Source organism: Triturus cristatus, chromosome 6 (genome assembly GCF_964204655.1).
Source record: "Triturus cristatus chromosome 6, aTriCri1.1, whole genome shotgun sequence".
In the NCBI taxonomy this organism is placed as follows: Eukaryota; Metazoa; Chordata; class Amphibia; order Caudata; family Salamandridae; genus Triturus; species Triturus cristatus.
Window position 1 is genome coordinate 1346271963 of NC_140589.1, and position 26681 is coordinate 1346298643.

The 26681-nt window shown below is 49.5% G+C and overlaps 1 protein-coding gene across 1 annotated transcript in view; it reads left to right on the forward strand.

The window, feature by feature from the left end:
• XPO1 (exportin 1) overlaps positions 1–26681 on the forward strand; it is a 908600-nt gene that overhangs the window by 517569 nt on the left and 364350 nt on the right. Inside the window, exon 13 of the mRNA XM_085612347.1 lies at positions 17768–17906. Coding sequence (XP_085468473.1) covers positions 17768–17906 — 139 coding nt within the window. The remainder of the gene's footprint in view (positions 1–17767; positions 17907–26681) is intronic.

Sequence of the window (26681 nt, forward strand, 5' to 3'; positions counted from 1 at the left end):
CGGTTCCGAAAACGTCGGGACCGATGGACGAATCTGTGCCGGAGGAGCTTTTCGCACCGGATCCTCTTCAAAAGACTTTAACGAAGGATCCAAGGACTGGACACTTAATGTTGTCTGTCAAGAAAAGACTTTTGGACAAACCAACTCCTCCACCACCAAAACGGAAGGACTCTGCCACATCCCCGTTCAGAGTACCCTCCCCGCCACCTCCACCTCCTCCTCCACCTACTCCACCTCCTCGACCCCTCCATCTCCTCCCCCACCTTCTCCACCCTTGCCTCACTGGTCTCCAACCCCGTCTCCAGACCCTGATGACCACGGAGATCCATTCTATGATCCCACAGATGCCCCGCAGGACCCCATTCCTCCGGGAACACCTGACCCATGGGAGGACTATCACAATCCCGATGTCCCAGATGTGCCTCAGGATGATCTCTAGCCATCCAGACCGTCTCCACTAGAGGACTCGCTGGGGTTCCACCACCTCTTACAACGGGCGGCACATTACCATGGGGTGGAATTACACAGTGATCCAGTTGAGGAAGTCTTCCTACTTGACACATTTGACATAGCAGATAGATCCACCGCTATATTACCCATGCTTAAAGGGGTGACCAAGCATGCTACAGAGGTTTTCAAAGACCCCGTTAGAGCTAGGGTCTTAAACCCCAGAATAGGAAAAAAGTACAAGGCAACCCCCCCCGGATCCTGTCTATATTAAGGGACCTGTGCCCCTAGACTCACTAGTGGTCTCCACAGCTAGAAAGCGCTCCAACTCTCATCTGGTGAGGCCCCACCACCTGATAAGGAGTCCAGGCTTTTAGATGCGTCAGGCAAATGCACTGCCTCCCAAGCCGCCAATATGTGGCGCATCGCCAACACACAGGCGCTGCTGGCAAAGTACGATAGAGCGCACTATGATGAGCTGGAGGCTCTCATGCAGCATCTCCCGGACAAATATAAGAATAAGGCTCATGAGCTAATACAAGAGGGGAAGATTATTACCAACACCTCTATCAAATGCGCACTTGACGCAGCAGACACGGCGTCCAGGGCTATAAACACCAGTGTCCTGCTTCGCCGTCACGCCTGGCTCAGAATTTCAGGCTTTAAACCAGAGGTCCAAGCATCTATTTAAAACCACCCCTTTGACCAACAACACTTGTTTGGCCCAAAAGTAGACGAAGCCCTGGAAAAAATGAAGAAGGATACGGTAAAGTCTATGGGAGCCCTGCAATCACAAACCCCTGGACGTTCCTTTCGCCGTTCCTCCTTTCGAGGCTCTGGCAGAGATTACTCTTCCGATAACACCTCCACTTCCTACAAGTCCCCTCCTCAAAATACCTTCTCAAAGGGCTACCAAAGAGGTGAATATCGAGGGAACAATAATAAAGGCAGGGGCAAAACCAACACCGCCCGTTCTGCCACACCACCCACACAATGACTTTCCCCCCGCTCCCCCCAGACCATTCCACTCCGGTCGGGGGCAGACTACAGGACTTCCTTCACACCTGGGAAGCCATAACATCAGAGAAATGGGTAACACAAATTATTCGGTCAGGGTACTGTCTCGAACTAACTTCTACCCCCCCAAATATTCCACCCAGACCCCGTGCGATGTCACAAGAACACACCACACTTCTGAAACAAGACGTACTCTCCCTCCTGCAAAAACACGCGATAGAGCAGGTACCCGTCGATCAGCAAAATCTAGGGGTCTACGAGACCCTACGGCCCATCCTAGACCTCCGGCCTCTAAATGCATACATCCATTCAGACCATTTTCATATGGTAACTCTTCAGCAAGTTCTCCCACTCCTCCGTCAGGGAGACTTTCTCACTACACTGGATTTGAAAGACGCATACTTTCATACCCCAATACACCCGGCTCACAGAAAGTACCTCCGATTTGTGGTGGACAACCAACATTATCATTTCAAGGTTCTCCCCTTCGGGGTCACAACCGCACCGCGGGTGTTTACCAAATGCCTGGCAGTAGTGGCAGCACACCTCCGAAGACAAAACATTCACGTCTTCCCCTACCTGGACGACTGGCTCATAAAAGCCGCGTCCTACCACCAGTGTGTACAAAATACAAACACTACCATACAACTACTCCACCAGCTAGGCTTTACGGTGAATCACCAAAAGTCCTACTTTATACCCTCTCACACAAAGCAATACCTCGGTGCCACTATAGACACCTCAAAAGCTATAGCCTATCCCAAGTCAGCCAGGATCGCAAGCATGCAAGCCCTGCGCCAAAAGTTCCTCCTTCAGCACTCTCTCTCTCTCAGCAAGCGTGTTCATGAAACTAATAGGAATGATGGCATCTTGCATTTTCATAGTGCCTCATGCAAGACTTCACATGCGTCCACTCCAAGAGTGCCTAGCACGCCAGTGGAACCAGGCCCAGGGACAGCTGACGGATCTAGTGTTGGTGGACGGTCGCACCCATCGCTCTCTGCAGTGGTGGAACCCCACAAACCTTTCCAAAGGGCGACCGTTCCTGGACCCGGTTCCTCAGGTGATTCTATACAACGGACGCATCTGGAGTTGTTGGCGATCTTTCTAGCCCTGAAATCGTTTCAGAAACAAATTTCAGCCAAAGCAGTCCTAATTCGCACAGACAATATGACTGCAATGTATTATATTCAAAAACAGGGGGGGACACACTCCCCAGCTCTCCTGCTTAGCACAGAGCATATGGAGATGGGCGATTCCACAAAAAATCTTTCTCCTGGCACAACACGTCCCAGGCATACAAAACACCATTGCAGATCTGCTCAGCAGACAAACGCAGCAAATGCACGAATGGGAACTGCACCCACAACTTCACCCATTCTTCCACAAGTGGGGGCATCCTCAGATAGACCTCTTCGCCACCCACGAAAACAAAAAATGCCCAAGCTTCGCCGCCAGATGCCCACACCCATTGTCCAAAGGCAATGCGATATGGATGAACTGGTCAGGCAAATTTGCATACGCCTTTCTACCTCTCCCACTAATTCCATTAGTGGTAAGGAAGCTACAACAGCACTCCCTCAGACTCATTCTAGTAGCTCCAACATGGGCCAGGCAGCCGTGGTACACCACACTACTACAGCTCTCAGTGGTACCACACCAAAAGCTGCACCTGTCCCCATGCCTCCTAACCCAGAACCATGGAGAAATCAGGCACCCGGACCCAGCTCAGCTCAACCTTGCGATCTGGCTCCTGAAATCTTAGAATTTGGATACCTTAACCTTCCCCCTGATTGGATAAACATTATCAGGGAAGCCAGACGCCCTACCACTCGAGCATGCTATGCCGCAAAGTGGAAGAGATTTGTTGTTTACTGCCGTAACAATACAATCGACCCCTTAGATGCATCCATACAGCACATCATATGCTATCTGCTCCATCTTCACAGGTGTAACCTGGCATATTCATCCATACGTCTACACCTAGCAGCAATTGCTTCTTACCTGCAAAACAGACAGCATTTATCACTTTTTAGAATGCCTGCTATTAAAGCCTTCATGGAAGGCCTTAAAAGAGTAATTCCACCCAGGGCACCACCCTCCCCTGTATGTAATCTAAACGTGGTTCTTACAAGGCTAATGGGCCCGCCTTTGGAACCAATGCATAAATGTGAGCTACAGTTCCTCACTTGGAAAACAGCCTTTCTCGTAGCTATCACTTCCCTTAGAAGGGTTAGTGAGATACAAGCGTTCACTATACAAGAACCCTTTTTACAGATACATCACAGCAAGGTGATACTTCGCACAAATCCCAAATTTTTGCCCAAGGTCATTTCACCCTTCCATCTCAATCAATCGGTGGAATTACCGTTTTTTTTCTCGCAACCTCAATCTGTTGCGGAAAGGGCTCTACATACACTTGATGTCAAGAGGGCTTTACTGTACTACATACAAAGAACGCAACCTTTCAGAAAGACTAAACAGTTGTTTGTCTCCTTCTCTCCACCACATAAGGGCAACCCCATCTCAAAATCAGGGATAGCTAGGTGGATTGTAAAGTGCATACAAATTTGCTATCAAAAAGCAAAAAGAACATTATCTGTTCCACCTAAAGCCCACTCTACAAGAAAGATAGGGGCTTCTATGGCGTTTCTAGGGAACATACCCTTAGATGACATCTGCAAAGCAGCCACATGGTCAACACCGCACACCTTCACAAAACATTACTGTGTAGACGTGCACTCTAAACAACAAGCTAGTGTGGGCCAGGCTGTACTAAAGACACTATTTCAAACCACTGCAACGGATACCGGTGGTCGCCGCTAAGGTTGGGTACTGCTATATAATCTATGCAAAAGTGTATAATCTGCAGCTCATATGCCTTGAACGGAATATGCTACTTACCAGTATGCATCTGTTCTTGGCATGTAGAGCTGCAGATCTATACACGCCCACCCGCCTCCCCGGCTACCTGTATCCGTTCCAGTCTATCTTATTTAGATACAACACACATGGGTTTCTTACTATTATCACTACGCTCCAACTTTTCCCTGCTGGCGAAAGACAATCTGAGGATGGAGCCGAAGCCCATGCGCAGTACGGACCGAAGGAGGAGTCACCGAACTCGTGACTTCCAAAGACTGTCCAAGAAGAAAAACAAACTGCAAACCTCCGGGCCCAACACCAGATGGCGATCTATGCAAAAGTGTATAGATCTGCAGCTCTACATGCCAAGAACAGATGCATACTGGTAAGTAGCATGTTCCTTTCAGATATTATACGATTTTTGAAGAATATTTAAAGATTGCAGAAATCGACACTTAGAAGAAATTTCACAGAAAAACAGTCAATGGTTTCCTATGGAAGAAAATTGAGTTAAGGGTAAGTACAGTTGTAGGTATTTTTCAGATTCAGTGGTGGGCACCAAGATCCAACACTGGGAGCTCACCTAAGAGCAGGTGAGTAAATTCGTTTTTGTCACTCGGCTGATTTTTGGTGAATATTTGAAAAGTCCACACTTAGAAGAAATTTCAGGAAAAAGCCAGTCAATGTTACCCTATGAGGAAAATAGAGTTTGCGGTTTAAGGGTAAGTACTCGACTGGCAGAGTTAAGGTTCTGGGCACATACTCTGGGGTCTCTCAGGGTCAGGTAGGTACAGTTGGTTCACCCTCAGCGGCTCTAGGGCGGCCGGGTACAGAGAGAGTTAGGCCCAATGTTATCCTATGAGGGATAGGGGGGGCCTTGTTTGGTGGCTGCTGACTGGCAAGCCACGCGGCTGTGGGAGCTGGGCTCCTGGTCACTTACTCGGGGCAAGTGGGGAAGTAGGTAGGTGTAGAGTTTTCACTGCCAGGGCCACTTGGGCGGCTGGGTGCAGAGGGCTTTTGATCCTTCGGGCGCTCAATGGATTTCAATGGGAAATCTCCGGTTTGGAAAAAGACTGCAAGCTCGGGGACGAGGACTCTTCAGGTGCCACCACCACTTCGAGAGGTAAGTTGGGTAGTTGGAGGATAGGTAGGTACCCCGGGATTGGGCACAGGGGGCGGTGGGGCGCCGCGTGCAGGGGTGCCTTTAGGTGTCGGGAAATCTTAACCTCTGTTGATCGCGGTTGGGGGGGGGCACCTTGTTCTGAGGCTGCAGGCTTCTTCAAGAGTCTCGAGGGAGGTCCTTGGGTGCCGGACTCAGGGTTAGTCGCCGTGGGGTCGTCCTCAGGGTCTTTGTTCACTCCGGCACTGGCCAGGCTCGGCTGGTGCAGAGTGTGCTTGGTTCGCGATTCCGGGCTGCTGCCAGGGGTTAGAGATAGGTTTAGAGTAGAGTCTCTACTCATGGGAGTCCCAGGGGCTTAGAGCCAAAAGGTAGCCAGGTCCTCCGGGGTTGGTTAGGTTGCTAGCCACAAGAGATGCCGGGCTGGAGCAGGAGCAGGTTCGAGGGTCGACAGGCCGGTAGGGCTGGGGCCAAAGCAGTTGGTGTCTTCCTCTTTTCAGCAGCTGCAGGGCAGGTCTTCTTTCTTCTTGCTCTTCGTAGTTTTGAATCTGGAACCTGGGGAAGGAAGGATCAGGGTGCCCCTAAATACTAGATTTAGGGGCGTTACAGGTAGGTGAAGGGCCGGGAACCAATGGGTCCCCGTCCTGGGGTGGGTACACCCCCTATCCTGCCTCTCTCCTGTGGGAGGGGGGCAGTAGCCTAGTCCTGAAAGGGTAGGGCTCCCCATCTTCAAGATGGCGAGAGCCCGGAGATGTTCTTCACCTCGCCTCCACCACCTGAGGGGTGGGGTTGGCAGGCTGGCACATCCCCTGTCCTTATTTGGGGTTTACGGCCAAAGCTTCCTGCCAGAGTGGGGGGTTGCAGGGGCCTGGGGAAGCTCACAGAGGCGGCATGCCTTTGAAGCTTCCCCCTGCCCATCCTGGGTGAGGAGATTTAGCACCTCGGCCAGGATGTGCATTTTTGCAGGCCCAGGGGAGCAGGGGCTCTCCTACCCAGGGGTCCAGCAACATGTCTGCTGGGTGGCAGCCTCAGAGCAGACGTGGATTTGTAGGTTCGGTTTAAGGGGGCACCTCTAAGATGCCCTCTGGGGTGCTGGGTACATTAAATCCCACACTGGCATCAGTGTGGGTTTAATGTGTTGAGAAGTTTGATACCAAACTTCTCAGTCTTTAGTGTTGCCATCATGGTGCTGTGGAGCTAGTGTTTGACGAGCTCTCAGCACCATGTACTCTTGAATGGCAGCACTGCACTTACAGGGCTCAGGAATGGACCTGGTCACTGTAGGGGCACAGGGCTCCTGCTCCTGTGCCCACACCATTGGCATAAGGCACCCAGCTAGAGTGGTGACTGATGTATGCCATGGCAGTGTAGGTGATGGGCATGGCACACAGATGTGTGCCATGTCTTGCACCCAAACACTCAGCCTGCAAAGGCAGTGTGTGTAAGGGTACAGGGCCTCTAAGGGTGGCACAAGGAGTGCTGCAGCTCTTAGAGGCCTTCCTTGGTCACAAAGCCCTGGGTACTTAGGGTACCATTTACCAGGGGCTGACATGTGGCCAAGGTTTGCCAATTTGGGTCTGGTTTGTTTTAGGGAAGGAACATAGGCCTTGGGCACGTGATTGGCAGGAGTCCAGGGCACACTCAAAGTGCATTCAGCAATTCAGAAAAAAATGGGGGCATACCATGCAAGAAAGATGGCACTTTCTCACAAACACCATCAAGTCTTTCCGTATCTGGACGACTGGCTCGTCAAAGCACCCTCTCTAGAAGGCGCGTCCAGGTCTTCCAGCGCCTGTCCAGGGCTTTTCGATTGTTTGGGGCTTACTCTCAATCAGGATAAGTCCGTCCTTCAGCCTTTCCAGCGCATAACTTTCCTGGGTGCTACTCTCGACACGCTCCAAAAGAAGGCGTTTCCTTCACAGGAGCGCAAATACAAACTTCTTTCCTTGGCACTTCGCATGCGCTCCAAAAAGACTGTGTGCCTCTTCAAATCCCTGCTCGGGATGTCTTCCTGCATCCTACTAGTTCCACACTGTTGCCTTCACATGCAACCTGTTTAAGAAGCGCTTTCAGCTCAATGGGTCCAATGTACAGGGTCATTCGACGAGGTCATCCAGGTGACCCCTCTGATGAAAACTGCTCTACAGTGGTGGATTTACCCTCCGAACCTTTCTCAAGGTTTGCCTTTCTTGCTTTCTGCTTCTCCACATACCATCACAAGGGATGCATCTCTAGAGGGCTTGGGAGCTTTCCTCCAAGAACTCCAGGTAAGCGGCAAATGGTCCCTTTCCGAAAGGAAACTGCACATTAATCTTCTGGAGATCCGAGCAGTGTATCTCGCTCTTTTGGCATTCCTTCCGCGAATTAAACTCTCTAGTGCTTGTACGGACCGACAATACCATGCACTATTTGAACAAGCAGGGAGGGACTCGTTCTCTGACACTCTCTCACGAGTCGCAAAAAATCTGGAACTGGTTGCTCCTTCACAACATTTCTCTTTGAGCAGAGTATGTTCCAGGGACCCACAACGTTCTGGCCGATTCTTTGAGCATACAGCAGGCAGCATTTCACGAGTGGGAGTTGAATCAGCGGACCCATAACCGCATATTGTCTAGATGGGGCACCCCTCTTTTGGACCTCTTTGCTACCCAGCAGAATGCCAAATGCCAACATTTCGCAAGCTGGTATCCCCAGAAAGGGTCTCTAGGGAATGCGCTTTCGATCGCATGGTGCAACGTCTTTGCATATGCTTTTCCACCAATTTCCCTGATTCCCAGGGTGCTCCGGAAATTGAAAGCAGAACCTTGCATGCTCATCCTGATAGCTCCAGCTTGGCCACGCCAACACTGGTTCACAGAGCTGCACCTTCTCTCCCTGGAATCGCAGATCGGGTTGAAACCGTTTCCCTCTCTCCTCACTATGAACCACCAAAAAGTCCAGCATCCGGATCCGGCATCTCCACGCCAACACTGGTTCACAGAGCTGCACCTTCTCTCCCTGGAATCGCAGATCGGGTTGAAACCGTTTCCCTCTCTCCTCACTATGAACCACCAAAAAGTCCAGCATCCGGATCCGGCATCTCTCAAATTATCAGCTTGGCTTCTGAGTTCAAAGACTTCCAGGGCCTAGACATCCCTCCGGACTGTAGAAAAGTTCTGGCTGGGGCCCGAGCAGATAGTACCACCAAAACATACTCCTTAAAATGGTAGAGGTTCTGTATCTTGTGCAAGTCAAACAAAATACACCCTCTCTCATCCTCTCAGAGCAAATACTGCCTTACCTTCATCTGGCAAAAACTGGTCTCGCTCATGCCTCCATTAAAGTCCACCTGGCAGCAATATCACGTTTCAGGAGATCCTCTGCAGGTCCTTCTGTGTGGTCTCATTGGCTAATTAAACAATTCCTTAAAGTCCTGTTTAGAACATTCCCTCCGGTAAAAACTTTACCTCCTGCTTGGCAACTATACACAGGTTCTGGCTCAACTTATGAAACCCCATTTTGAGCCATTACACAGAGCGGATCTCAAGTATCTCTCCTGGAAAACAGCGCTCCTTCTCGCCCTTACCTCGGCAAGGCGAGTGAGTGAACTTCATGCTTTCTCAATCCAAGACCCTTTCCTTCAATTCAAACACGACAGGGTCATACTTCGTACAAATCCGAAGTTTATCCCTAAAGTTCCCTCAAACTTCCATCTCAATGAGCCTATTGTGTTTGGTTCCTTCTTTCCAAATCCTCAAACCGTGGCAGAAAAAACTTTGCATTCTTTAGACCTTAAACGCTGCCTGAAATTCTACATTGACATAACAAAGATATTTTGCAAATCTAACCTACTCTTTGTGGCTTACAGTCGACCTAGGAAAGGTCTCCCACTCACTAAACAAAGTATCTCTTGCTGGATCTCCGCAGCCATTACTTTTTGTCAACAGCAAGCGGGGAACCCCTGCTCTCCACAGTTCGAGCCCATTCCACGAGGGCAATCTACTTCCATGGCACCTTTTGCAGGTGTGCCCATTGTGGACATTTACAGAGCGGCAACATGGAAGACGCTGCGTACATTTACCAAGCTTTACTGCCTGGATACTGAACTCATGAAAGACGCTGCAGTGGGTCAAGCGGTGCTCTGTCCTCTATTTCATTAGAGGTGAGCCCTTCCTTTCATCCCACCATTCCTTTCTCTATTGTGTTTTATGCCTCTGCTATGTTGTTGCTTTTTGGTACTTTATATTTTCACATTGATATTATCTGTGAATTTATATATACTGTACCTTTCGAAATGTGCTTCTCCTGGCTTACTATTCTGATTCAGGCATGTGAATCTATGAAAGATACCCGAATACTGGATAAGGAACGCGTTACTTGCCTGTAACTGTGGTTATCCAGTATTGGTATCTTTCATAGATTCACATGCAACCCACCCACCTCCCCTGGAAGAACTCCCTTGGGTCTCTCAGTGTACAACTACTTAGCACTGTGCTTACGAAAATCTGAGGGACTAGAGCTCCTTCCAGGAAGGTTCTAGAGGATGGTGATAGCTGATTGGCTACTCTCCAAAGTTTGGTCCTTTTTTACAAAAGGACGTGGATGTTACTAAGGTGATGCCTTTGGCCTATTTCTCTATATGTCTACTGAGACATTACTTTATTTATGTACCGGGGACTCCCATCCCGACAACGGGGAATGATTCAGACATGTGACTCTATGAAAGATACCAATACTTGATAACCGCAGTTACTGGTAAGTAACGCGTTCCTTCTGGCTGGCACCAGCAGCTGCAGTTTAAACACGTCCGGTGTTCACAGAAGAAACGGCTTGGAAAGTGAATGCAGGCAGGTCCTCTGGGGTTTTTGAGGTTGCTGGCCGCTGGACACGCCGAGGTTTCGCAGGAGCAGGTTTGAGGTGGAGACCAGCCTGTAGAGCTGGGACCAAGTCAGTGGACCTCGTCCTCTTGTTAGCTCTGCACGGCTTCTCGTCCTTTTCTTGTGGTTGCTGGATCTGAGGAAGGATGGTTCAGGGTGCCCCTACATACTAAATTTAGGGGTGTTACAGGAAGTTAAAGGGCAGGGACCAATGTTTCCCTTCCCCGGGGTGGGTACACCCCCCTATTCTGCTATTCTCCAGTGGGAGGAGGCAGGAGCCTGTTCCTGGTTGGCTGGGTCCCACCACCCTCAAGATGGCGGCGACTCAGGGTTATGCTTCACCTCGCCTCCCCCACCTTAAGGGTGGAGTTGGCAGAGGTGGGCACACCTCTCTTCCTCACTTGTTGTTCCTGCCGGTTCTCCTGCCCAAAGTGGGGGTTAGAACCATTGGGGACCAGTTGTTGAAAGCAACAAATGGTCTGGAGAAGCTCACAAAGGCGGCATGATTTGAAGCTTCTCCTTTGTGAACCCTGCCCATCCTGGGGGAGTAGGCTTGGCACCTCGTCCCAGGATGTGCATTGTTTTAGGCCCACGAGAGCAGCAGGCTCTCGACCCAGGGGTCCAGAAACATGTCTGGTGGTGGCAGCCTGCGCAGCTATTCAGTCAGGTCAGTGGTAGTTGGTTGTTATTCAGGGGGTGTCTCTAAGATGCCCTCTGTGGTGCATTTTACATTAAATCCCACACGTGCATCAGTGTGGGTTTAATGTGCTGAGAAATTTGATACCAAACTTCCCAGTCTTTACTGCAACAGAAGCAAACTTTCTCACACCTTGGTAGTATCAAAACGTATAGCAGAAAGATGGATAGTGGACACTATCCAGAGATGCTAATGGATAACCGGCAATACTGTAGATTGAAAACCAAGGATGCATTTTGCAAGATAGTCAGTCATCCTCAGCTTTCCTAGCATAGGCCTCTTATTGTATTGGATACATGGCGGTAACTTGTTCATGACTTAACACATTGACAAACTATTGCTTGGAAGTTGGATCAAAAAGGAAGCATCAGTCCGTCATATAGGATAGAAACGTCTTATTTGTAAAAACACTCACTTTACTACCACTTTTCTCAGTTAACTGAAATTTTATTGATGAATAGCTTGTGCATTTAAGAAAGATCTGAGTTTTTAAAGATACTTGCTTCTTAGCTGTAACGTTTTGCTGCTTTTCATTATTTGTCTTGTCTCCCTGGTGAACAAGGGTGATTAACATAGGAAATGTAAGTAAATGGCTAAATTGACTGCAGATACAGGTAAATAAAAAGGGGAGGGAAGGAAAAAAAATATTTGTGGTGACTACTTAGTGAGCCATTGTAGGCTTAATCTTGACATAAGTAGTCAATATGGTCATTGTGGTGAAACCCACAAAGAGAAATAAATAGTAACTGTATGTTCGAGGCATATGAGCTGCAGATTGTACACTTAGCATAGATCGCCATCTGGTGTTGGGCCCGGATTTTTGCAGTTGGTTTTTCTTCTTGGACAGTCTTTGGAAGTCACGAGTTTGGTGACTCCTCCTTCGGTCCGTACTGCGCATGGGCTTCGGCTCCATCCTCAGATTGTTTTTTTCCGCCATCGGGCTCGGATGTGATACTTCGTGCTCCGGCTTCGAACTTCTACGGTTCCAGCCTCGACGGAAAATCCTCGTCTCTTCGAGTTTCTTCATCATCATCTTCATCTCTCGAAAGCAGCACTTTTCTCCATCCCGTACATCGGCACCGGCCTTCGGGCCCTCCTCGACTCCGGTCCCGGCCGATGGAAAGGACTCCGTTCAAAAAGTGCCCAAAATGTGGGTCTAAATTTCCCCACACCGACCTCCATCAGGTGTGTAATCTTTGCCTCTCTCCAGAACACGAGGCCAGAGACTGTCCCGCCTGTAAGTCTTTTCGATCGAAGAAAACCATCCGGGATCGAAAAGCTCGACGCACCATGGCGCACTCATCGTCTGCAGCTCCACCGGACATCTTCGGAGACGGCGCCGAAGCTTCGGGGCAAACACACACCGAGCAGGAAGAAGACGTCGTCAGCGCTTCCGAGGCCGACGACTCCGACGTGGAGGACATCACACCGGTGCAGCGGGCCGTGAGTACTGTGCCCCCTCCCACCCCTGCGCCCAAAACCAAAGAGACTCAGGTTACTCCCTCGCCTGCCGGCCTGGGCAAAACCAAGACCAAAGCTTCGATCACCCCACCTTCGGGCTCTGTGTCGAAGCATCCAAAGTCTCACGGCAGCTCGGGATCGAGCCAGCCGACGCCCGGTGCCGAAAAACAGCATCCGGCACCGAAGAAAGCAATATCCAGCTCGACTCCGAAGCCACCGGTGCCGAAGCCTGGACTCTCGGTGCCGACCAAACACAAACATAAATCTGTCGGCTCCGGCGCCGAAAACTCCTTCGACGCCGAAAAAACAGGAGGCCCCAAAAAAGCATGGCGCACACAAACCATCGAAGTCCTCGGTTCCGAAATCACCGGTGCCGACGGACGATTCGACGCCACTGGCTCTGTTTACACCAGACCCTCTACAAAAGACTCTGTCCAAAGATCCAAAGACTGGACTATTGACTTTAATTATCAAGAAAAGACGCCTTGATACTCCGGCTCCTCCTCCACCACCCAAACGGAAGGACTCTGCTACTTCTCCCCTCAGAGTGCCCTCCTCACTACCACCTCCCCTACCTCCTCCACCTCCTCCACCCCCTCCACCTCCTCCACCTCCTCCACCCCCTCCCAGGTCTCCGCCACCCTTACCTCACTACTCTCCGGCCCCGTCCCCAGATCCGGACGACGGGGACCCGGACAATTATCCGGCGGATGCCCCCATGGATCCCACTCCACCAGGGACCCCAGACCCGTGGGAGGATTACAATAACCCTGATGTACCCGATATTCCTCAGGACGACCTATTCCCATCCAGGCCGTCTCCTCCAGAGGACTCCTTAGGGTTCCATTATTTAGTGCAGAGAGCAGCACACTACCATGGGGTGGACATGCACACTGAACCAGTGGAAGACGACTTCTTACTGGATACATTCGACATACAGGACAAATCCACCTCCATCTTACCCATGCTTAAGGGTGTCACCAAGCATGCCGCAGAGGTGTTCAAAGACCCTGTCAGGGCCAGGGTACTAAACCCTAGAATAGAGAAAAAGTACAAGGCGGCACCCACAGACCCTGCATACATTAAGGGCCCTGCTCCCTTAGATTCCCTAGTTGTCTCTACAGCTAGAAAGCGGGCTAACTCCCAGTCCTCAGGAGAAGCCCCACCGCCAGACAAGGAATCCAAACTCCTAGACGCGTCTGGCAAACGCACCGCCTCTCAAGCTGCAAACATGTGGCGCATTGCAAACACACAAGCGCTACTTGCGCGCTATGACAGAGCACACTACGATGAACTTGAGGTTCTTATGCAGCACCTCCCCGAGAAACACAAGCGTAGGGCTCATGAGCTAATACAGGAGGGTAAACTCATTACAAACACCTCCATTAAGTGTGCCCTCGATGCAGCCGACACTGCTTCTAGAGCCATAAATACCAGTGTCCTGCTTCGTCGCCATGCCTGGCTCAGGATCTCAGGGTTTAAGCCTGAAGTCCAGGCGTCCATACTCAATCACCCCTTTGACCAACAAACGCTCTTTGGGCCCAAGGTAGACGAAGCGTTGGAAAAGATGAAAAAGGACACAGACACAGCAAAGTCTATGGGGGCACTCCAAACACAAGCGTCTAAACGTTCCTTTCGACGCTCCTCCTTTCGTGGCACAGGCAGAGGCTTCTCCACCGATAGCACCTCTACCTCCTACAAATCCCCTCCTCAAAATACCTTTTCAAAGGGCAACCAAAGGGGTGGTTACAGAGGCAACAACAATAAGGGCAGGGGCAAAACTAACAACACCCGTTCTGCCACCCCGCCCACACAATGAATTCCCTCCGCTCCCCCCAGATCATTCCACTCCGGTCGGGGGCAGACTACAAAACTTTATCCACGCATGGGAGTCCATAACATCGGACAAATGGGTGACCCAAATCATTCGGTCAGGGTACTGTCTCGAGCTAACATCTACCCCACCCAATATCCCACCAAGGCACCGCCCAATGTCTCAAGAACATTCCACACTGCTCAAACAGGAGGTACTCTCCCTCCTCCAAAAACACGCTATAGAGCAGGTCCCCATCAATCAGCAAAATCTAGGGGTTTACTCCCTATATTTCCTAATACCAAAGAAAGACGGGACCCTCAGGCCCATTCTGGACCTCCAGCCTCTAAATGCCTACATACATTCAGACCATTTCCATATGGTCACCCTACAACAAGTCCTCCCGCTCCTCTGTTAGGGAGACTTTCTCACAACATTGGATCTGAAAGACGCATACTTTCACATTCCAATACACCCCTCTCACAGGAAATACCTCAGGTTCGTGGTGGACGGGCAACATTACCAATTCACGGTTCTCCCCTTCGGGGTCACCACCGCACCACGGGTGTTTACCAAATGCCTAGCGGTAGTAGCAGCACACCTCAGACGTCAACACATTCACGTCTTCCCTTACTTAGACGACTGGCTGATAAAAGCCGCGTCTTACCACCAATGCGTGCAGCATACAAACAGCACCATCCAACTGCTCCACCAGCTAGGCTTCACGGTGAACTACCAAAAGTCCCACCTCATACCATCTCACACAAAGCAATATCTCGGGGCCACTATAGACACCTCCAAAGGTATTGCCTATCCAAACACAGCCAGAATCACAAGCATTCAAGCCTTACGCAAAACATTCCTTCCCCAACACTCTCTTCCAGCAAGAGTGTTCATGAAGCTCATAGGAATGATGGCGTCTTGCATCTTTATAGTGCCCCATGCAAGACTCCACATGCGTCCACTTCAAGAGTGCCTAGCACAACAGTGGAACCAGGCCCAGGGTCAGCTGACGGATCTGGTGTTGGTGGACGGCCGCACACATCACTCTCTGCAGTGGTGGAACAACACAAACCTTTCCAAAGGGCGGCCGTTCCTGGACCCGGTTCCTCAGGTGATTCTAACAGCGGACGCATCGCTCTCCGGCTGGGGAGCGCACCTCCTACACCTCACAATGCAAGGTCTATGGACGCCACAGCAAAATTGCTCCACATCAACCATCTGGAGCTCTTGGCGATCTTTCTAGCCCTAAAATCTTTCCAAAAACAGATTTCGGGCAAAGCAGTCCTCATTCGCACAGACAACATGACTGCAATGTATTATATCCAAAAACAGGGGGGGACACACTCTCCCCAGCTCTCCCGCTTAGCCCAGAGCATATGGAGATGGGCAATTCCCCAAAACATCTTTCTCCTGGCACAACACGTTCCAGGCGTACAAAACACCATGGCAGATCTGCTCAGCAGACAAACGCAACAACTACACGAATGGGAACTGCATCCGCAAGTTCTTCAGCCATTCTTCCAACAGTGGGGGCATCCTCAAATAGACCTCTTCGCCACCCACGAAAACAAAAAATGCCCAAGCTTCGCCGCCAGATACCCACACCCATTGTCCAAGGGCAATGCGATATGGATGAACTGGTCAGGCAGATTTGCATACGCCTTTCCACCTCTCCCACTAATTCCATTAGTGGTCAGGAAGCTACAACAGCACTCCCTCACACTCATTCTGGTAGCTCCGACGTGGGCCAGGCAGCCGTGGTACACCACGCTACTACAACTATCAGTGGTACCACATCAAAAACTGCACCTATCCCCATGCCTCCTAACCCAGAACCATGGAGAAATCAGGCACCCGGACCCAGCTCAGCTCAACCTGGCGATCTGGCTCCTGAAATCCTAGAATTCGGATACCTTAACCTTCCCCCTGATTGCATGAACATCATCATGGAAGCCAGACGTCCTACCACTAGAGCATGTTATGCCGCAAAGTGAAAAAGATTTGTTATTTACTGCCGTAACAATACAATCAACCCTTTAGATGCATCCATACAGCACATCATATGCTATCTGCTCCATCTTCACAGGTGTAACCTGGCATATTCATCCATACGCCTACACCTCGCAGCAATCGCTGCTTATCTACAAAACAGACAGCATTTATCACTTTTTAGAATGCCTGCTATTAAAGCCTTCATGGAAGGCCTTAAACGAGTAATTCCTCCCAGGGCACCACCTTCCCCTGTATGGAACCTAAATTTAGTTCTTACACGACTAATGGGTCCGCCCTTCGAACCAATGCATAAATGCGAGCTAGTTTCTCACCTGGAAAACAGCTTTTCTCGTAGCTATCACTTCCCTTAGAAGGGTTGGTGAAATACAAGCGTTCACTATACAGGAACCCTTCATACAAATACATCACAGCAAGGTCATACTTCACACAAATCCGAAGTTCCTGCCCAAGGTCATTTCCCCCTTCCATCTCAATCAATCGGTGGAATTACCTGTCTTCTTCTCGCAACCTCAATCTGTTGCAGAAAGAGCCTTACACACACTCGATGTAAAAAGGGCCTTGCTATACTACATACAAAGAACGCAACCCTTCAGGAAGACTAAACAATTGTTCGTCTCCTCTCCACCACATAAAGGCAACCCCATTTCTAAATCAGGGATAGCTAGGTGGATTGTAAAATGCATACAGATTTGCTACCAAAAGGCTAAAAGAACATTATCTGTTCCGCCTAAAGCCCTTTTACAAGAAAGTTAGGGGCTTCTATGGCCTTTCTAGGGAATATACCCTTAGATGACATCTGCAAAGCAGCCACATGGTCTACACCGCACACCTTCACAAAACATTACTGTGTAGATGTGCATTCCAAGCAGCAAGCTAGAGTGGGCCAGGCTGTACTAAAGACACTATTTCAAACCACTGCAACGGATACCGGTGGTCGCCGCTAGGGTTGGGTACTGCTATATAATCTATGCTAAGTGTACAATCTGCAGCTCATATGCCTCGAACGGAATATGCTACTTACCAGTATGCATCTGTTCTTGGCATGTAGAGCTGCAGAGTTGTACACGCCCACCCGCCTCCCCGGCTACCTGTATCCGTTCCGGTACATCTTATTTAGATACTACACACATGGGTTTCTCACTGTGATTACCAAGCTCCATCATTTCCCTGTTGGCGAAAAACAATCTGAGGATGGAGCCGAAGCCCATGCGCAGTACGGACCGAAGGAGGAGTCACCAAACTCGTGACTTCCAAAGACTGTCCAAGAAGAAAAACAAACTGCAAACATCCGGGCCCAACACCAGATGGCGATCTATGCTAAGTGTACAACTCTGCAGCTCTACATGCCAAGAACAGATGCATACTGGTAAGTAGCATATTCCTTGTAGGTGAGCAAGTTGATGATAAAATATCTTATTTATTTTTGCTAGATTACATTGACACTCAAACGCTCATGAACGTTTCTTGGTTGTACACAGGTCCGATTGTTAATGGTTAGTCGAATGGCCAAACCAGAAGAAGTACTTGTTGTAGAAAATGATCAAGGAGAGGTGGTACGTGAGTTCATGAAGGATACAGATTCTATTAACTTGTATAAGAACATGAGGGAAACTCTTGGTAAGTTAATTTCATTTCCATTTCATATGCTCATTTCAGCTGTATTCCATCCAATCACAGTAGTCTTATAATTAACATACCACACAGTTTTGCAGCGGGAATCTTTTCTGGATTCACATACTGTGCATTATTCCCCCATGTAGTGGTTGGGTCTGGAATTGAAATATTTCTTCTCCCTTCTGTTTTTTTTTTTTTTTTAATTAGTTGGTGGGCGTTAACATACCACCATTTGGTGTCCCTCTGTGACGTCTACGTGCTTCCTCCGGAAGCTCCCACCTTTGGTTGCCATCTTTAGATTTTTTTTTTCCGTCGTTGGGTCTGGTTTGATGTGGAAGGAGCTCCTGAAGATAGGAGAGAATCGACGAAAATGAACGAAAAAAGGTATACAGAACAGGAGAAGTTCTTTGACATACCGAAAGACTAAACTTCGACGTCATATGAAGAATGCGCATTCAGGTGGCTCCCTGTGCGCGGTAATAGACAAGACACCATTCAAGTTCTGCGACAATTGTCACTAAGTACACACAGAAAGATCAGCATCCGGTCTGCAACCTTTGCTTGCCTCTGGACCCCTGAAGTGAAGACTGCAACTCGTGCTCTGCTTTCACCCCAAACACTTTGAGGGTAAGAGAGACAAAGAAGAGCAAACTACAGCATGCAGAGTCCAGGCCCACCACCATTGCTTCGAGACCTGGGCCTCTCCAGCGAAGAGGAAGACAATGTTGCGGAGGGCCTGAAGGCGAAAAGGACGCATACATCCCAGTCGTAGATGTCGAAATTAAAACTCTGAAGGAGGTAAGAGAACCATCAACTCCGAAAAAGATAGTCGACCCACGAAAGAGTGACTAAGTCCTCGAAAGGAGCTTCGGCATCAAAACATTCAACAACCGCAAGCGCGTCCAAGAACAAACAGTCCATTGGTTCCTTAGACAAGGACTCGGACGGCGAAAACCTTAAAAAAAAAAAATAATAATAAGTTGTTGGACAGTCACAAAAAGGACACTTTGATGAAAAAAGAGAAGGTTAAACAAGCTTAGACAGCGACGTCGTCAAACTCAAAGGCAGAATATCTCGACGCCAAAACACAAGCTGCCGAGATCAAGGGAAAATGATGCTCGAAGCTGAAATGGTGAGTATTTTGCAACACAAGAAAGATTTCAACAAGAAAATGAAGCAATTCAAAACTCCGTTGAAAAATTTGACTGACGTCGAAGTAGGTCAAGGAACTAGAGCTGCCAACAACTCCAGAACCGGTCGAATAAGATGAAGAAGAATACTTTTTCAAAGCCGAAGGTGAGTAAGAGGTCCAAACCTATGAGGGTTCAGCGTCCTCTGAGGCGCAAGACCTACAGTGGCAAGATCTCGACGCCGAATCACCAGAAGGGGTGAATACATATCCATCAAGGCCTTCACCACCAGATGACATTGTTATGTACAGCTAAGTCATAAAGAAAGCAGCAGACACTTATAGAGTGCAATTAGAGGAAGAAAAGCCACAATCATGTTTTCTACTGGAAACCTTGCTACCTACACAAACAAGAAGTAAATTCCTTCCCATGCTGCCAAGTGTACTGGACCAGGCTAAGGAAGCCTTTAAATAACCTGCTACATGCAAAGCAGTCACACCAAGAGGCGAGATAGGACAAGCATTGCTCTAAGGATCCTATGTACATCAGGAGGTCGGTACCCGCTGACTCAATAATAACTTCCACGCCTCCAAAGAGAGCTAATGTCCCCACCAATGTTGGCCCACCACCAGAGAAGGAGACCAAGAGAATGGATCTCATGGGAAGAAAGGTGGAAAGAAGTGCAGCATACAGTGGTGCATCGCAAATTCAAATGCATCGATCAACAGACATGCATATCAACTTTGGGATGAGATAGGAGAGCTGCTAGAACACCTGCCAGAACAGTTTCAAAGAAGGGCAAACCACTTAGTGGAAGAGGGAAAAAACATGGCGAACACATGTTTAAAATCCGCCCTAGATACTTCAGAAACATGTAGCAGACAGATTATCTGGGTTACTGAGAAGACGCGCCTGGCTACGAATTTCAGGTTTCAAACCAGAGGTGCCAAACAACATATTGAATTCTCCGTTCAAAGGTGAACAGCTATTCTGAGCAGCTGTGGACGAGAAATGAAACCAATTGAAAAAGGACAGCGAAACTTCAAGGTCCGTGCGGGCACTACAGTTCAGAGGCATGCCTAGAGGCACACCCTTACGGAGACCAACCGGCTGGGGTAACCATCAACCTGTAACCTCGCACCAAACCTTTCAACAAGGTTACCTAGGAGTAAGCCACAGACATCAGGGCCAACAAAAACAAAACTGTCAATACCAAAATGGAAGGCAATCCTTTCGTGGGCCCTCTCAAGGAGGAGGCCAACTGCAAAGAAGGGGACCACAAACAACCTCCAAGTGACTTCACTCCAAGGGTTGCACACCCTCAAACGACTACTCCGAGGGTGCAACAAAGTGTAAAACAAAATCTTGGCCCTTTAAGCAAACCACACCGCCAACATGTTATGCCAGTAGAAGGCAGGTTAAGATGCTTCCTCCAAGAGTGGAAGAAAATATGGAGATTAAACATACTATACGGTTACTGCATAGAACTTGAAAAACAACCTCCAAACAAAAGACCATACAACAAGGTGTATTCAGCAAAAGAACTGTTAATTGCTCAAAGAAGCACAAGAACTTATGAACAAAAAAGCAATAAAGAAAGTACCACACAAGAAAGGAGCAAGGGCGTTTACTCCATGTTCTTCCTCATTTCAAAGGTAGACTGAACTTCACGACTAAGGTTCCTAAACAAATTCATAAAGACTAAAAAATTCATGATGACAACTTTGCAAGAGGTTATACCTCAGATACAAACAGACTACATGGCAACTATGGACTTCAAGGACCCATACTTGCACAATCCCATGAACAGAAGACCCAAAGGTCTATTGAGATTTATGATCAACAGAACACACTAGCAATTCAGGGTGTTAGCATTCGGACTGAAATCGGCACCAAGAGTCTTCACCAGATGCCTAGCTGCGGTAGCGTCCCTCCTAAGAAGGCATGGAATTCATGTTTATCCGTACTGGACGACTGCTTAGTAAGAGCAAGCTCCTACAATCTCTGCAAACAACATATTGCAAGTCATACAGACACTGATCCAACTTGGTTTCTCAATACACTGGGACAAATCATCAACAGAACCAGATCAAGTAAAAGTGTTCTTAGGGGCTGAAATCAACACGATACTAGGGAAAGTATTCCCAAGCAGGAAGAGAACATTAGCAATACTGAAGGAGACACATCTATACCACAAGAGGCAAGCTCTGACCGTGAGGACAGTAGGGAAACTGCTAGGGATGATGGCTTCATGCATTCATCTATTCCCAAACATTCGACTGCACATGAGACCGTTCCAGGAATGGCTGCAATAACAATGTTCACAGTCAACAGGGAGTTGGGAGGATCTAGTGGTTGTCACACAGACAGTTCATCAAGAGATGGCATGGTGGAACAGAAGGATCATAGCACAGGGGAGGTTTTTCACACAACGAACTCCAACAGTGACCATCACAACAGATGCTTCCCAGGTAGGATGGGGAGCGCACATGAACAACCTGAAAGTAAGGGGATTGGGGACACAACAGGATGCGGTACAGCACATCAATTTCCCGGAGTTAAAGACAGTGTTCCTAGCCTTAAAAGCCTGTCAGAAAGCGCTCTACAAGAAAAGGGTGTTAATACAGACAATACAACCACCATGTTTTACATAAACAAGGAGGGACACAGTCTTTAGCACTCTAAACCCTAGCCGAACAACTATGGAAATGGGCAATCCCAAGGGGAATAGACATACTAGCAATACATCTGCAAGGAAAGGACAATGTAGAAGCAGACAGGCTGAAGAGACAAACGTCCGCATCCCACGATTCCGAATTAAATCAATCGGAAATCCAAAAGATATTCACAAAAAAACGTAAATTGACCTATTTGTAACTCTCAACAATGCAAAATGCCAACACTTTGCATCCAAGCAACCGTGCAGTGAGTCCCTAGGGAATGCGCTATGGATAGACTGGTCAGGGATATTTGCTTACACTTTTCCCCAATACCACTACTACACAGGGTGATCAACAAATGCAAGCTAAGCCACATGACATTAATACCACCTCATTGGGCCAGACAGACGTGGTTCTCACAGATAATTGAGAACTCTGGAAACTTGTGCATTCTTCCTAAAGAGAAAGGACCTCTTAATGCAAAACGGAAAGGTGCTACAACCAGAACCAGAGAGCCTAAGCCTGGCAGCATGTCTCCAGAGGGCTTAGAATTAGCTCACCTCAAACTTCCAGAGAGCACAATGGCAGTACTCCGAGAGGCAAGGGAACCTATAACAAGGAAGTGTTACACAGCTAAATGGAAAAGATTCTCTCGAAGGTGCCTTAAGGAAAAACTTTCAAAGAAAATCACAAAGCATTCATTAGTGCTAAAATACTTAACATGTTCGAGGCATGTGGGCTGCTGAATTCATATCTGTGCATAGATCGCCGCCTAGTGTTGGGTCCGGATGTTTGCACGTTGTTGTCCTGGAAGAGTCTTCGAAGTATCCTGAGATAGGTGACTCCTCCCCTGGACCACAGTGCGCATGGGCATCCTCTCCATCCTCCGATTGTTTTTTTCCGCCATTGGGTTCGGATGTGCTTATCTTGACTCAAGTTAGGAAAATTTAGTTCTCAGGCCAAAAGGCCTTTAGTTTTCGTCGGTACTGTTCCCGATCGGTATCGACAGTTTACTTGCTAGTTTAGCGACCTTAACTTTTTCGGATCCGTTTCATCCGACCATCGACCTTACATCGACTATGGAATCGAGGACCCCATTCAAACGGTGTCCTGTTTGCCACGCGAAATATCCACATATCGACGTCCACCCGGTGTGCAACAAATGCCTCTCTCCGGATCACGACGAATCAAAATGTATGGCCTGTGCCCGATTCAGATCCAAGAAGACTCTCCGGAATCGACGAGCCGCGCGACTAGAAGCACAGCAAGCGGCACCGGCCCCGACCAACAACTTCAGCACCGAGGACGAAGATGTTGAAAGCGTGGAAAACATACACTCCAGCCCCGCTTCCGAACACTATTCCAGATCGGAAGACGCAGATGAAGAGCTTTTTCACAGGGAAGAAGCCGACGATGAGGTAGGGGACTACGATGAGGCCTTCGGGGCCGAAGAAGATAGCTCTGGTGACGAGCAGGGCCTACCCGTCCAAACGGAGGCTATCAAAGTGCGTCAGTCTACGGCTCCGGTCGAGGGATCGCCTTCGGGCCTTACCAGAGATCAATCCCGCAGTTCTTCGGCCCCGCCCTCTGGCCCGGCCTCGAACATCCAGCGAGAGCCATTAGTACCCAAAAAGACTGGTTTCCCCTCAACGAAACCGAAACCAATCATCGCGCCGGTTCAACAGAAACCGAAAGTGAAACTGACACTGGTCGGCTCGAAGACCTCCACTCCTTCAACGCCAGCCAAATCCGTCGGCTCCAACCGCACCAAAAAAGACTTTGGCGCCGAACTCGCTGCAGCGGATGTCGGCACCGATCCAAAGAGGAAGGCCATCGGTACCACCAAAGCGTCTCGACCCCCGGCACCGACGCAATCTGCACCGACCACCAAGGTTAAAATGGCCACTCCATCGGAATCCACCTCGAAAGCAGCGGCTACGGTCCAATCATCGACGCCGTCGACAGCTACTACCTCTCCTCGACTCGATGACCCTGTGGCTCCGAAGAAGTCAACACCTACCTCTACGGAACCACTCGGCGCCAAAGAATCTTCGGCGTTCTCGGTGCGACAAGTTGCAGCGTCCTTGCAACGTATCAGAGAAAAGGCAGCCCTCCAGGCCACGTCGGGCTCCGAGCCGAAAAAGGCTCCAAAGGCACCTTCGGCACCAACCAACATCACCTTTGGTTTGCCGCCGTCCACGGCGCCAAAACTATTAGAGATCAGAACACGGGTCACCCAGACAAGGTCCCCATCTACTGGACACTCTCCTACTGGGACGTCGCCATCCCATTTCATCGACGCCGACACCGGCAAGCTCATGCTCCGAAAGCGGAAGATCACTTCCGAGCAGGCTTTGGACTCTTACAGAATCCCTCTAAAGCAAAAACTACTGGCGGAATCGGAACCAGTCCTTTATGAACGCCTCCACACCCCCTACCCAGATCCACAGTCCTTCTCTCCGACGCACTCCGACACGGACGCAATGGAGGACTACATGGGTGACGACACCACCTACCCCAGGGATATGGATCCTGAGGACCAGCAAGACCCAGATCAAGCTTGGGATGACCCTGTAGACCCGGGTGCCGCTACAGATACCCAGGACACGCAGCTTTATGGCGCAAAAACATCTCCCACAGAGGACACTGCTGCATTTAACGCCCTCATTGAACGTGCCGCAGCCAATCATGGAGTGCAACTCCAGTCAGACACAATCGAGGACGATTTCTTGGTGGACACTTTCGCATCCTCAGAGAGGACTGTAAAGACTCTGCCCATGTTAATTAAAAGGTGTCCTCAAGCCAGCAAAGGACATTTTCAAGGAAACAACCAGGGCACGGGTAATAAACCCCAGGATCGAGAAAAAATACAAGCCTGCACCTGGGGACCCTACGTACATTAGAGGCCAGTTACCTCTGGACTCCATCGTAGTTGCTAACGCTCGCAAACGGGCACACTCGCAGACAACTGGTGATGCTCCTCCCCCGGACAAGGAGTCCAAGGTGCTAGAGACCTCCGGCAAAAGGATTGCAGCCCAAGCAGCAAACATATGGCGCATTGCCGATACACAGGCGCTCCTAGCTCGCTACGATCGCTCACACTATGACACGTTAGAGTCCCTACTCCAACATCTACCAGACGAGTACAAAGAGGCAGCGGAGCTCCTCATCAGGGAGGGACAACTTCTCACAAACGCATCCATTAACCCCTTCAGTGCCCATGACGAGCTGGACTCGTCATGGGCTGCGGTGGCGCTGTGCCCATGACGAGTCCAGCTCGTCATGAACTCCGCCCGCTAATGGAAGGCGCGGCACTGGGCGGGGAAAGGGGCGGGCATGCAAGGGGTTAAGTGTGCACTGGATGCCGCCGACACAGCTGTGAGAGCAATAAACACCAGCGTCATGCTACGACGACACGCCTGGTTACGAATCTCCGGATTCAAACCTGAGGTTCAAAATAACATCCTCAATCAGCCTGTCAACCCCGACTACTTATTCGGACCAGAGGTTGACACCACCCTAGAAAAGATCAAAAAAGACAGACACTGCAAAGTCAATGGGGGCTCTGCAAACGCAGACGTTTCGTAGTGGCTCCTTTCGTCGCCCCGGAAATAGAGGAGCGGGTAGAGGACAGGGGTCACAGCAAACCTACAATAAAGGGGGCACACAGAGTACATACGATAAAAACACCCGAGGTGGATATCGTGGCTCCAGCACGAAGGGCAGAGGACGCGGTTACGGCAACACCAGGTCCCCCCCAAAAACAAACAGTGATGCCCTCTCCCTTCCCCCCCGACCACATAACACCTGTCGGGGGAAGACTCCAGCGGTTCCTGTCCACGTGGAATACCATCACCACGGACAGGTGGGTCAAAAATGTTGTTCAACACGGTTACTGCCTCGAATTAACCTCCACTCCACCCACAATACCGCCAAGTCACCGTCCTATGTCCTCAGAGCACTTAGCACTTCCTGCTGTAATAATGCTAAGTATGCTGCAAAAAGGCGCAATAGAGGTCGTGCCCGTCCACCAGCAAGGGACAGAGGTGTACTCTCTGTACTTCTTAATACCAAAAAAGGACGGGTCACTCAGACCTATACTAGACCTGAGACCCCTCAACCACTACATTCTCTCAGAGCATTTCCACATGCTCACCCTACAACAGGTTCTCCCGCTGCTCAGACAGGGAGACTTCCTAGCCACGCTAGACCTCAAAGATGCGCATTTCCACATACCCATACACCCGTCACACCGAAAATATCTCAGGTTCACTATTCAGGGGCTGCACTACCAATTCAAAGTCCTCCCCTTCGGCGTGACAACAGCACCCAGAGTTTTCACAAAGTGCCTAGCTACAGTGGCTGCACATCTACGGAGACAACACATTCACGTCTACCCTTACCTGGACGACTGGCTTATTCAGGCAAAGTCAGCCCAGCAATGTGCCAGCCACATGTCCCTCACCATTCACCTCCTTCACAGTCTGGGATTCTCACTAAATTACCCCAAATCACATCTCCAACCCGCACACGTACAACAGTACCTAGGTGCGACCATAGACACTCTGGCAGCCACAGCTCAGCCAAATTTTGTGAGGATCAACCGCATGCAACTGCTGATCTCAAAGTTCAAACCACAACACTCCCTTCCTGCGCGAGTGTTCATGCAGTTGATAGGCATGATGGCCTCCTGCATTTTCATAGTCCCGCACGCGAGACTACATATGCGCCCGCTTCAGGAGTGCTTGGCACGTCAATGGAATCAGGCTCACGGGCAATTAAAAGACCTAGTGTTGGTGAGCGGTCGGGCATACAACTCTCTGTATTGGTGGAATCCACAAAACCTTTGCAAGGGCCGACCGTTCCAAGAGCCTGTTCCACAAATAATACTGACAGCGGACGCCTCTCTCCAGGGCTGGGGAGCTCATGTACTCACTTACACAGTGCAAGGACTATGGACAACGCAACAAAAGAAGATGCACATCAAC